This window comes from Schistocerca nitens, chromosome 5 (assembly GCF_023898315.1).
Source record: "Schistocerca nitens isolate TAMUIC-IGC-003100 chromosome 5, iqSchNite1.1, whole genome shotgun sequence".
Lineage (NCBI taxonomy): Eukaryota > Metazoa > Arthropoda > Insecta > Orthoptera > Acrididae > Schistocerca > Schistocerca nitens.
In genome coordinates this window covers 865078218-865091649 of record NC_064618.1, presented here as the reverse complement: position 1 = coordinate 865091649, position 13432 = coordinate 865078218, and the positions used below count along the sequence as shown (strand labels likewise).

Below are 13432 nucleotides of genomic sequence, written 5' to 3'. Positions count from 1 at the left end.
CAATGTCATCGGCGAACCTCAAGGTTTTTATTTCTTCTCCATGGATTTTAATACCTATTCCGCATTTTTCTTTTGTTTCCTTTACTGCTTGCTCAATATACAGATTGAATAACATCGGGGAGAGGCTACAACCCTGTCTTACTCCCTTCCCAACCACTGCTTCCCTTTCATGCCCCTCGACTCTTATAACTGCCATCTGGTTTCTGTACAAATTGTAAATAGCCTTTCGCTCCCTGTATTTTACCCCTGCCACCTTTAGAATTTGAAAGAGAGTATTCCCGTCAACATTGTCAAAAGCTTTCTCTAAATCTACAAATGCTAGAAACGTAGATTTGCCTTTCCTTAATCTTTCTTCTAAGATGAGTCGTAAGGTCAGTATTGCCTCACGTGTTCCAGTATTTCTACGGAATCCAAACTGATCTTCCCCGAGGTCGGCTTCTACTAGTTTTTCCATTCGTCTGTAAAGAATTGGTGTTAGTATTTTGCAGCTGTGACTTATTAAACTGATTGTTCGGTAATTCTCACATCTGTCAACACCTGCTTTCTTTGGGATTGGAATTATTATATTCTTCTTGAAGTCTGAGGGTATTCCGCCTGTTTCATACATCTTGCTCACCAGATTGTTGAGTTTTGTTAGGACTAGCTCTCCCAAGTCCGTCAGTAGTTCCAATGGAATGTTGTCTACTCCGGAGGCCTTGTTTCGACTCAGGTCTTTCAGTGCTCTGTCAAACTCTTCATGCAGTATCGTATCTCCCATTTCATCTTCATCTACATCCTCTTCCATTTCCATAATATTGTCCTCAAGTACATCGCCCTTGTATAGACCCTCTGTATACTCCTTCCACCTTTCTGCTTTCTCTTCTTTGCTTAGAACTGGGTTTCCATCTGAGCTCTTGATGTTCATCCAAGTGGTTCTCTTATCTCCAAAGGTCTCTTTAATTTTCCTGTAGGCAGTATCTATCTTACCCCTAGTGAGATAAGCCTCTAAATCCTTACATTTGTCCTCTAGCCATCCCTGCTTAGCCATTTTGCACTTCCTGCCGATCTCATTTTTGAGACGTTTGTATTCCTTTTTGCCTGCTTCATTTACTGCATTTTTATATTTTCTCCTTTCATCAATTAAATTCAGTACCATTATACAGGTAGACAATGTATTCATACAAGCAGACGTTAAAGACCCATGGCTATTCTGTGGTAAACTATTCGTCAGTCACATTGTGTAACTTAACTCCACGTTCAGTTTACAAACCTGCTAACAAAACTGTGAGGCTGATTAATCACAAAACTGGTGAAGATTTTTTTTTAAAAAAAAGCTTAAAAATTTGACTGATGTGAAGTTTACAGTGAGCCTAATACTAGCTCGAAATTCAAGATATTTCTTAATGAATTTATATCTGTTTTGATAGGGGTTTAAAGTTCCTACGGAGTGGATAACATTTCCAATCAGACACTGAAAAGTTTTGGCTATATAATATGTGAGGCCACTTACGTAATGCCTCATTAATTGTGAGTTTCCTCATGTGGATTAAAATATCTCATTGTTGGGGAACTCTGTAGGAAAGCAGCTCTGCAGATGTCAATAACTACTACCCAGTGGCAACACTACATCATTTTCTAAAATATCTGAAAAGGTAATGTACTTTGGAGTTGTCACCCTAGCCAGGCACAGTTTGAGTTTCAAAAGGGCCACTCTAGTGAATCAGCTATTAACTCACTTACTGAGCACATAATGAAATCTTCGGTGATAAAATATCAACATTTGGGATCTTCCATTACTTATCAAAGACATTTGATTGTGTTGGTCATAATATTCTATTAGAGAAACCAGATGATGGAAGGTCCAGGGTGGAATAACAACATTATCAAAAGGATAGGTTGGCAGGCTGGCAGAAAACACTGATATATATTTCAGCTTCCAGCCAAAAGGCTTTCTTCTGAAGTAGAAAACACACATACATTCACACAAGCACAACTTAAACACACGGGACCAATGTCTCTGGACACTGAGTCTGACCACAGTGGCCAGAGAAAGTGGTCGTTTGTGTTTGCATTTGTGTTTTCTGCTTCAAAAAAAGAACTTTTGGTTACTTGAAAGCTAAAATACAGAGCAGTAATTCTGTTGTGCCTTTCTGCGATTCAACACATCTGCTGTATGGTGAGCAGCAATCTATCCTTTTCATAATATTGTAAGAGAAGTTTTTATGGAATATGTAGTTCAGCACATGTTGGGTTTTGTTTGAATTTAAGAAACAGAATGCTGGAAGTTACCCTAGGCTGTTCAGGTAATACAAAGAGGGAAGCCACATCATCTGCATGGGGAGAACGTACAGTGGGAGTCCTAGAGGGTTCAGTCATTGGCCCACTGCTGTTCTTGCTTTATGTTAATGATCTGCCATTTTATTTGAATCAGGAGACAGAATTAATCCTGATTACAGATGACCATTATAGTGAAATGAGCAAAGAAGTATCAATAGAGAAAATAGTAAATCATATTTTTGTTGAAGTTGCTGATTAGTTTTGCACAAATGGGCTAGCTTTAAAAAATCACAGCTCATCCAGCTTTGTACAGTCAAAAGTATCCTGCATTCTATTAACGTACTATACCAACAAGAAATAATTAAAAGAGTAGGCAATTCTAAGTTCTTAGGTTTGTGCCGCTATTGATGAAAACTTAAAACTTATAGTAAACCTGATAAAATGTTGCGTTTTTGACTTCTGCGATAATGGTAATTGCTAACTTTCTGAATGTAGAAGTCGGTAAGTTCATTCACTGGAGTCTTATGGGATAATATTTTGGGGTGACTCCTCATTAAGGTCAAAATTATTCATTACACAAAAGAAAGTAATTAGAATTATATTTGGGGTGCACATACATACTGCATAACTCTCTTTAAGCAACTGGGAATATTAATCACATCCTCACAGTACATTTCTTTACTTCTGAAATTTGTTAACAATCCATCTGAGTTTGGGAGTAACAGAAACATTCACAATCACAACACTAGAAGGAAAAAGATCTGCATTACTCTGTTATGAATATAACTTTGCCACAGAAGGGGCTGAAATATGCAGCTATAAAACTTTTTGACTATATACCAACGGAAATGAAATGTCTGAAAATAACAGAAGTGTTTTCAAATGTAGATTAAATATGTTTCCCTTTAATGACTCCTTCTATATCATAGGGGAATTCTTGAATATAAATAAATTGTCTTTCTACAGAAAAAAGACCGAATGGCCAGCTGTAGACATATAAATATTTTTGTCATATATTATGTTTGTCTTGTTGAAATGTTCCATATTGTAACATACTTTATTATGAATGTGTTCTATGGAACAGTTCTACAATTAAATTTGCCATGTTAATAGATTATCAAAATAGTAAATTAACTAATTAATGGTGCCATGTTAATTGGTGGTGGTAAATAAAAACAAGTAAATAAATAAGTAAAGAATTTTCAGCAGATATTTATCTCTTACATATGTTATTCATTTTTCCTGCCTTTCAGACTGATGAAGAACTTGACCCAGAAGATGTTGAATTTGATGAACATTACACAATTGAAACAAGGAGCAAATGTAAGCAATCCATTTATTAATGGTGTTAGATCTTTTTTGCCATTATTTCTTTATTATCAGATTCAAATATCTTTGTTGTATTTGACTTTCAAAAAGTAATACAGAAAACATTAATTAATTTCAGCGAGTGCTCATACAGGAGAACATGGTGTTGACGAGTATCCTGACATTAGTGGAATCACAACTGCAAGGGTAAGGCTTAAACTTTACTTGTTCCTTCTACAGCAAGGCTTACTTTATTGTATTGTTAAGACTTTCTTCGCCATTTAATAGTCATTAGTATTATAGTAGAATTATCATTTTTAGGTAATGTAATCTGCCAGACTGTAAGTCATTAAAAATGAAAAACTAAAGGATGCTTGAATGAGAGAGAGAGAGAGAGAGAGAGAGAGAGAGAGAGAGAGAGTGTCTTCTCTATGTTAAACTAGACATTTCCTTTATTTCTTTCTTGTATGATGATAAGTAAATATGAAGTACTGAATTACGCATTATTGCAGCAATTTGATCCATCTGGAATCATTATTTTGAAGAAATTTATGACCGACTTTTTCATTTATTTATTTTTGTCTGAGTTATAGGTTAACGTAGAAATAAATTATGATTTGCAATCTAACATACTTATATTATCTGATGGTGAATTTGTATGGGCTAGACTGATATATATAATTAAAAAAATACAAGGTGGTCACTGTGTTTTCCTGAGACAGTTTGCCTGCTCTGTGTAAGACAACCATTTTCTTTCATAAGTGTTCAGTGTAGCGAGAATCAGTTTCCAGAACACCAATTGTTCAACGAATGACTGACACATTTGAAAGTGAAATAACTGATCAACATGAGGTATATCTGCCTGGAGAGTAAGACTGAAAGAATTGAAAGAGAGGTGGGAAATGGCTAAACAATTTACTGAGGGCAAATTAAAAACTGAGCCCAAGGGTATTCTTGCATGAGAGAGGACAATGACAAAGATAAATGAGAACTGCAAGTTGTGTGTGTGATGAGCATACACTGTTAATGTAGGTGTTCAGTGGTTACCAGGTCTGTGAACATTTGTAATAGGAAGGCCATGCAGTATTGCAGAATAAAATGAATACAAATCAGCAAGAAATGGGTGTGAGCTGGATAGAGAGAAATATGAAAAAGAAATATCAGGTGGGTGGTGCTGGCCTAGAGAGAAATATGTGAGAGGTGCATCAAGAGGTTGGGATCTTACCTCTTCTGCCTGTCAGTCTTTTTTCCACCCTCTGTACCCAAACCTCTTTCTTTACATCTACATCTATACTCCGCAAGCCACCCAACGGTGTGTGTCGGAGGGCACTTTACGTGCCACTGTCATTACCTCCCTTTCCTGTTCCAGTCGCGTATGGTTCGCGGGAAGAACGACTGTCTGAAAGCCTCCGTGCGCGCTCTAATCTCTCTAATTTTACATTCGTGATCTCCTCGGGAGGTATAAGTAGGGGGAAGCAATATATTCGATACCTCATCCAGAAACGCACCCTCTCGAAACCCGGCGAGCAAGCTACACCGCGATGCAGAGCGCCTCTCTTGCAGAGTCTGCCACTTGAGTTTATTAAACATCTCTGTAACGCTATCACGGTTACCAAATAACCCTGTGACGAAACGCGCCGCTCTTCTTTGGATCTTCTCTATCTCCTCCGTCAACCCGATCTGGTACGGATCCCACACTGATGAGCAATACTCAAGTATAGGTCGAACGAGTCTTTTGTAAGCCACCTCCTTTGTTGATGGACTACATTTTCGAAGCACTCTCCCAATGAATCTCAACCTGGTACCCACCTTACCAACAATTAATTTTATATGATCATTCCACTTCAAATCGTTCCGCACGCATACTCCCAGATATTTTACAGAAGTAACTGCTACCAGTGTTTGTTCCGCTATCATATAATCATACAATAAAGGATCCTTCTTTCTATGTATTCGCAATACATTACATTTGTCTATGTTAAGGGACAGTTGCCACTCCCTGCACCAAGTGCCTATCCGCTGCAGATCTTCCTGCATTTCGCTACAATTTTCTAATGCTGCAACTTCTCTGTATACTACAGCATCATCCGCGAAAAGCCGCATGGAACTTCCGACACTATCTACTAGGTCATTTATATATATTGTGAAAAGCAGTGGTCCCATAACACTTCCCTGTGGCACGCCAGAGGTTACTTTAACGTCTGTAGACGTCTCTCCATTGATAACAACATGCTGTGTTCTGTTTGCTAAAAACTCTTCAATCCAGCCACACAGCTGGTCTGATATTCCGTAGGCTCTTACTTTGTTTATCAGGCGACAGTGCGGAACTGTATCGAACGCCTTCCGGAAGTCAAGAAAAATAGCATCTACCTGGGAGCCTGTATCTAATATTTTCTGGGTCTCATGAACAAATAACGCGAGTTGGGTCTCACACGATCGCTGTTTCCGGAATCCATGTTGATTCCTACATAGTAGATTCTGGGTTTCCAAAAACGACATGATACTCGAGCAGAAAACATGTTCTAAAATTCTACAACAGATCGACGTCAGAGATATAGGTCTATAGTTTTGCGCATCTGCTCGACGACCCTTCTTGAAGACTGGGACTACCTGTGCTCTTTTCCAATCATTTGGGACCCTCCGTTCCTCTAGAGACTTGCGGTACACGGCTGTTAGAAGGGGGGCAAGTTCTTTCGCGTACTCTGTGTAGAATCGAATTGGTATCCCGTCAGGTCCAGTGGACTTTCCTCTGTTCAGTGATTCCAGTTGCTTTTCTATTCCTTGGACACTTATTTCGATGTCAGCCATTTTTTCGTTTGTGCGAGGATTTAGAGAAGGAACTGCAGTGCGGTCTTCCTCTGTGAAACAGCTTTGGAAAAAGGTGTTTAGTATTTCAGCTTTACGCGTGTCATCCTCTGTTTCAATGCCATCATCATCCCGGAGTGTCTGGATATGCTGTTTCGAGCCACTTACTGATTTAACGTAAGACCAGAACTTACTAGGATTTTCTGTCAAGTCGGTACATAGAATTTTACTTTCAAATTCACTGAACGCTTCTCGCATAGCCCTCCTTACGCTAACTTTGACATCGTTTAGCTTCTGTTTGTCTGAGAGGTTTTGGCTGCGTTTAAACTTGGAGTGAAGCTCTCTTTGCTTTCGCAGTAGTTTCCTAACTTTGTTGTTGTACCACGGTGGGTTTTTCCCGTCCCTCACAGTTTTACTCGGCACGTGCCTGTCTAAAACACATTTTACGATTGCCTTGAACGTTTTCCATAAACACTCAACATTGTCAGTGTCGGAACAGAAATTTTCGTTTTGAATACTCCTCTCCTACTCCAACTTTGGACACCCCATTTCCCTTTTCTTCTCTTATTCATGCCCACACTCTGCCCCATAGTTTTGCGGTTGTTAACAATATTAAGCTCTGTTTTGCCACTCTGCAGGAATAGTATACTTCCTCTTCCCCCTCCCCTCTCTCTCTCTTCCCCCCTCCCCTCTCCCCTCTCTTTCACCCTAACCTCCTTGCCATGGCAACAGTGGCTTTCTTGTCATATCCCACTGTAATTGTCTCCTACTCCAACTTTGGACACCCCATTTCCCTTTTCTTCTCTTATTCAATTTAATTCAATTTAATGGTGCTCAATTTCATTATGTGCCATACCTAAACAGCAGATACAAATAATATGGACTCTGTTTGTAGATGAGTTTGATATTGAACAGTTGGGTATCTCAGCTCTGGGTTAATTTTATAAATAATCTGAGGGCAGCAGGCAACCGCTTTTTGGCAAATAAATTGTGAGTTCACATAGACACACATGTTGTTGTTGTTGTGGTCTTTAGCCCAGAAACTGGTTTGATGCAGCTATCCATTACGTAAAGAACAGGAAATGGCATTAGCTTTTACCTTACTTCTACCTATAGTATACTTCCTCTTCCCCCTCCCCTCTCCCCTCTCTTTCACCCTAACCTCCTTGCCATGGCAACAGTGGCTTTCTTGTCATATCCCACTGTAATTGTCTCCTACTCCAACTTTGGACACCCCATTTCCCTTTTCTTCTCTTATTCATGCCCACACTCTGCCCCATAGTTTTGCGGTTGTTAACAATATTAAGCTCTGTTTTGCCACTCTGCAGGTCTGGGGTTAGAATGGGCCGAGGTATTCCTGCTTGTCGTAAGAGGTGACTAAAAGGAGTCTCACACATTTTGGCCTTTATGTGATGGTCCCCTGTAGGATTTGACCTCCATTTTTCAAAATTTTCCCAATGAGTGAGCCAATTGGGGAGGGCGCCTTACATGGTGCATAGTGTCCATCATGCGCTGAGACCTCTCACATTCTTCGTTGAAGTGGATCTGCACTTCTGCTCATTCTCCAACTGTTGGGTGAGGTCACCCTTCTGGGTGCATTTTCCTCCATCCACTGTGCAGTATCGCTTTCTGCACTGTCGACGATAATGGACTTCTTCGCTCATTTGCGCCAATATCCAGCACGGCAGTCAGTCCATTGTGGTGGGGCTGCCATGTACCCTGTTGGTTGTAGTCCCGTGACCACACAAGGATCGCTCTGCTGATGCCTGCGTTGTTAACTCCCCACGTATGCCAAGGAATAGATGCCCATCATCCTGGGGCATCAGGACTCTCAGCAATGGCCATCCTGTCAGGTGGCCTTTGCTGCGGCTGGGTGGCGCTCATGGGGAGGGCCCCTGGTCGGAGTGGGTGGCATTAGGGCGGATGACACGCCATGAAGTGTAGTTCGTCGTCTCTTGCTGGTGGTCAAACACCAGCAGTCTCTAAGTGGTCAAGATCTAACTTCAATGCTAAGAAATATGACCCCAAATCGCGCCCCCCCCCCCCGCCCCCGCCCCCCTCCTCCTCCCCGGGCCACACCATGGCAGTAATGCCAGGCTAAGGAAGGCAGTGAAGCTTATTCACCCCTGTACAGTGTATGTACAAGAGTTGATGGGGAATCTTTCTTGTCAATGGAACCTCAGTTTTTTGTGGAGCATCTAGAGGACAAGTTTGGGAAGGCGGAGGGCTTGTCCAAAATGCGGTCAGGGTCAGTCTTGATCAAAACAGCGTCCTCTGCCCAGTCATGGGTACTACTCGCCTGTGACAAGCTAGGGGATGTTTCTGTTTGCATCACGTCCTATAAGAGCTTAAATATGGTTCAGGGTATCGCATTTCACAGGGACCTTCTTTTGCAGTCTGACGATTAGCTGCACACCAATTTAGAGCGGCGAGGAGTCCATTTTGTCCCGTGTATCCACCGCGGTCCAAGGGAGAATCAGGTTGCCACCGGTGTCTTCATCTTGGCCTTCGAGGGTGGCACATTACTCGAGAAGGTCAAGGTGATGGTCTACTGATGTGATGTAAAGCCATATATCCCTCCCCCGATGCGGTGCTTTAAGTGCTGGAAGTTCGGCCATGTCTTCCTGCTGTACTTCCAGTGTCACCTGTCAATATTGTGGACGTCCTTCACATCCCAATATTCCCTGTGCCTCACCTCCCATCTGTGTCAGCTGCGGAGATCACCATTCGCCTTGCTCACCAGACTGCAGGATTCTCCAGAGAGAAAGAAAAATAATGGAATACAAGGACATGGGCCGACTGACCTACTCTGAGGCTAAGAGAAAATATGAGAGGCTACATCTTGTGCATATGACGTCAACCTACGCTTCCGCTATGACAACGGTTCTACCATCTTCAGTTCCGTCGCGTACAATTGAGGCTAAGAGAAAATATGAGAGGCTACATCTTGTGCATACGACGTCAACCTACGCTTCCGCTATGACAACGGTTCTACCATCTTCAGTTCCGTCGCGTACAATTGGCTCTGAGCCGTCAGACTCTACCTGCCCCCTTGGTGGTGGGGGCATTTCCCTCCCTGTTGCTCCTGCACAACCTACTCCAGGAGCAACACTCTCCGAATCATTGGGGACGTCAGTCCCCTTTTCTCAGCTGGAGAAGCGTAAGTCTTCTTCGGCTCCTCTCGCCAGGAAGGGATCCCTCGGGCAAAGCTGACACCTGCCAGTGGCAGAAGTATCCACAGGTAGCTGGTCGTAGGGCTTCACGGTCCTCCTCAGTCCCTGAGACTGAATCGGTGAAGGCCTCCCAGCCAGACAAACCTAAGGAGCAGCGAGAGAAACCTAAAAAGAAAAAGACCCCCCAGAACCGAGGCACTGCGGTGGCACCCACAACGTCACTACCTACAGGCTCTGTGTCTTGATGATGAGGTGGAGATTCTGGCGTCAGCTGAGGACCTAGATCTCGCAGGGCCCTCAGACACAATGGATGTCGACTGCACAGATACTCATCTGGTGGTAGCAGTTGACTCTGAGGTGTAGACTGCCTCACTGAGTGTTTCATACTTTCCCAGTCTCACGACCAAGTAATCCTCCAGTGGAATTGTGGTGGTTTTTTCCACTGCCTGGCTGAGCTATGGCAATTGTTAAGCTTTACACCTGCTTTCTGCATTGCACTCCAGGAAACCTGGTTCCCGGCAATGTGGGCCCCTGCCCTCTGCGGCTCTGAGGGATATTACAGGAACTGTAGCGACTACAATAGTGTGTCAGGTGGAGTTTGCGTCTATGTCTTGAGCTCAATATGTAGTGAACCTGTGCCCTTTCAAACCTCTCTTGTGGCCGTCAGGATAAGGACAATGCAGGAAATAACTGTCTGCAATGTATATCTTTCTCCAGATGGTGCAGTACCCCTGAACGTATTCTCTGTACTGATTGATCAACTCCATAAACCTTTCCCACTTTTGGGAGATTTTAACACGCATAGCCCCTTGTGGGGTGGTGCAACGGTTACTGGCCGAGGTAGGGAGGTCAAAAATTTACTGTCACAACTCGACCTCTGCCTCTTAAATACAGGTGCCTTCACACATTTCAGTGTGGCACATGGCACATATTCGGCCATTGATCTGTCGGTTTGCAGTCCTGGCCTTCTCCCATCTATCCACTGGAGAGCACATGATGACTTGTGTGGTAGTGACCCCTTCCTCATCTTCCTGTCACTCCCCTGGTCTCGTGCCCACAGACACCACAGACACCCAGATGGGCTTTAAACAAGGCAGACTGGGAAGCCTTCACCTCTGCTGTCACCACTGAATCTCCCACACATGGTGCTATCAATGTTATCGTTGAGCAGGTTACTACAACGATCGTTTCTGTGGCGGAAAATGCGATCCCTTGTTCTTTAGCATGCTCCCGGCGAAAGACAACCCCTTGGTGTTCATCTGAAGTTGCTGAGGCAATTAAAGAGCATATGTGAGCTCTACAGCGACGTAAGCGGCACCCTTCCCTAGAGCTTCTAATAGCCTTTAAGCGGCTCCATGCCTGCGTCGCCAGCTTGTGAAACGACGGAAACAGGAGTGTTGGGAGAGGTACATGTTGACCATTGGGTGCCATACGTCACCTTCCCAACTCTGGACGAAGATCAGACGTCTTTTTGGGTACCAACCCCTGCAGGTGTCCCTGGCATTAACATCAATGGCGTGTTATCTACTGATGCAAGCACAATTGCCGAGCACTTTGCTGAGCACTGTGCTCGAGCCTGTGCGTCGGACAACTATTCCCCAGCCTTTTGCACCCTCTAATGGCGGATGGAAAGGAAAGTCCTCTCGTTCATTGCATGCCACAGTGAACCCTGTAACGCCCTATTTACAGAGTGGGAGCGGCGCCTACAGGGAGCCATTCACAATGCGCAGTCATGGGCTCTAGCCTACAGCTTCCAGCTTTCAGCCTTGAAACCATGTGTCATGCACTTCTGTCGACTTCGCACTGTTCATCTGGAAACAGAACTTTATCTTAATGACGATCCACTCACTGCAGTGGATATATATCGATTCTTAGGACTGGTTTTCGATGCCCAATTGACTTGGCTACCTCACCTTCGTCAGCTTAAGTGGAAGTGCTGGCAGCACCTCAATGCCCTCCGCTGCCTGGGCAACACCAACTGGGGTGCAGATCGCTCTACGCTACAGCAGCTCTACAGAGCCCTTGTTCAATCCCGCCTTGACTATGGGGGTCTGGTTTATAGTTCGGCGTCGTCCTCAGCGTTGCGATTACTCGAGCCAGTGCACCACTAAGGCATTCGCCTAGCGATGGGAGCTTTTAGAATAAGTCCGGTGACCAGTTTACTGGTGGAGGCCAGAGTCCCTCCATTGAACATTATGTTTGCACAACTGCTCGCCAGTTATGTTGCACTCGTTCATTGTTCTCCTGTGCATCCGAAGTACCGTCTCTTTTTCCCAACTGTGGCGGTTCATCTCCCACGTTGGCGGCCCAGATCAGGGCTCATGATTGCGGTTTGTGTCTGGTCCCTTCTGTCTGAACTCCTCGAGGTCCATTCACATACGCCTCCCCGGTGTACACCTAGGACGCAGAGTCTTCTGGACCTTTCGCGTGGCCCTAAGGACTCCGTTAACCCTGCGGCTCTCCGCTATTACTTCCTCTCGATTCATGACATGTACCGATGGCTGATGGTCACGTAGGCTTTGCGTATGTTAATGGAGGACATATTGAACAGCACTCCTTGCCAAACGGCTGCAGTGTTTTCACTGCAGAGCTGGCGGCCCTATCTCGTGCTCTTGAGTACATCCACTCATCCCAGGTGAGTCATTTCCCCTGTGTACTGACTCCTTGAGCAGCCTACAAGCTATTGACCAATGCTACCTTTGCCATCCTTTGGTAGTGTCCATTCAGGAGTCCGTCTATGCCCTGGAATGGTTCCGTCATCCACTGGTGTTTGTGCTGACCCCGGGACATGTCAGAATCCAAGGCAATGAACTTGCTGACAGGCTGGCCAAACAGGCTACGAGGAAACTACTTCTGGAGATGGGTATCTTGGAAACTGACCTGCATTCTGTCTTACACACCAGGGTTTTTTGTCTTTGGGAGAAGGAATGGCATAACAGTATGCCCAACAAACTGCATGTCATTAAGGAGACTACGAATGTGTGGAAGTCTTCCATGCAGTCCTCTCACAGGGAATCAGTTGTTCTCTGCCAGCTCTGCATCGGCCATACGTGACTAACGCATGGTTACCTCCTCCGTCACGAGGACACACCTCGGTGTTGCTGTGGCTCACAAAATGATGGTTGTCCACCTCTTGCTGGACTGCCCACTTTTAGCCGTTCTGCAGTGGACTTTTAACTTTCCCAACATCCTATCTTCGGTGTTGGGTGACAATGCCTCAACAGCAGCTTTAGTTTTACTTTTTATTCGTGAGGGTGGGTTTTATCGTTTGATCTAAGTTTTAGCGCATGTCCGCCACCCTAGTGCTTTTAGGATGGAGGTTTTAATGTGTTGCAGAGTGGCTGGCTTCTCCTTTTTATTCTCCTGGTCAGCCAGCCATGGTAATCTGCTCTCTTGTTTTGATCTCTTCTACATTTTTCTTGCATCTCTCTGTGGTTTTCTTCTCCGATTTTGTCCATTTTAGTGTTTGTTGCGCTTCTGTCATTCTTGTGGTTTCCAGCTGTGTTTTGTATCTCTCGATTATTTTACTCCCTTGTGAAATTATTTTAATCGGAACGAGGGACCGATGACCTAGGAGTTTGGTGCCTCTCTCCCTCCCTCCTCCTTTTAAACCAACCGACCAACCAACTCTGTTTTTTCACTACTGCTAATGGCCTTCTGTCTCCCACCATCACACTTTGTGTAGATTTTTGGTCAGTGTGAATACCTAACAACACAGAAATTATCATTTGACTAACAATTCATTCAAAGGCTGGATAGTTTGAAAGCTTCATCATTCTTTGAATGACAAATGTTATTTAATTTTTTAAATGTTTGCATTTGGCCCACATTCCCTAAGCAACCACACTTTATTTTATACATAACTAGTGACCTGCTCTGGCTTTGCAAAG

The 13432-nt window shown here is 43.9% G+C and overlaps 1 protein-coding gene across 2 annotated transcripts in view; it reads left to right on the top strand.

The window, feature by feature from the left end:
• Nucleotides 1-13432, top strand: part of LOC126259354 (catenin alpha) — a 154549-nt gene that overhangs the window by 113977 nt on the left and 27140 nt on the right. For both annotated transcript variants that reach the window (XM_049956080.1, XM_049956081.1), the window contains 2 exons: nt 3510-3579; nt 3704-3771. In XM_049956080.1, the coding sequence (XP_049812037.1) occupies nt 3510-3579; nt 3704-3771 (138 nt within the window). The remainder of the gene's footprint in view (nt 1-3509; nt 3580-3703; nt 3772-13432) is intronic.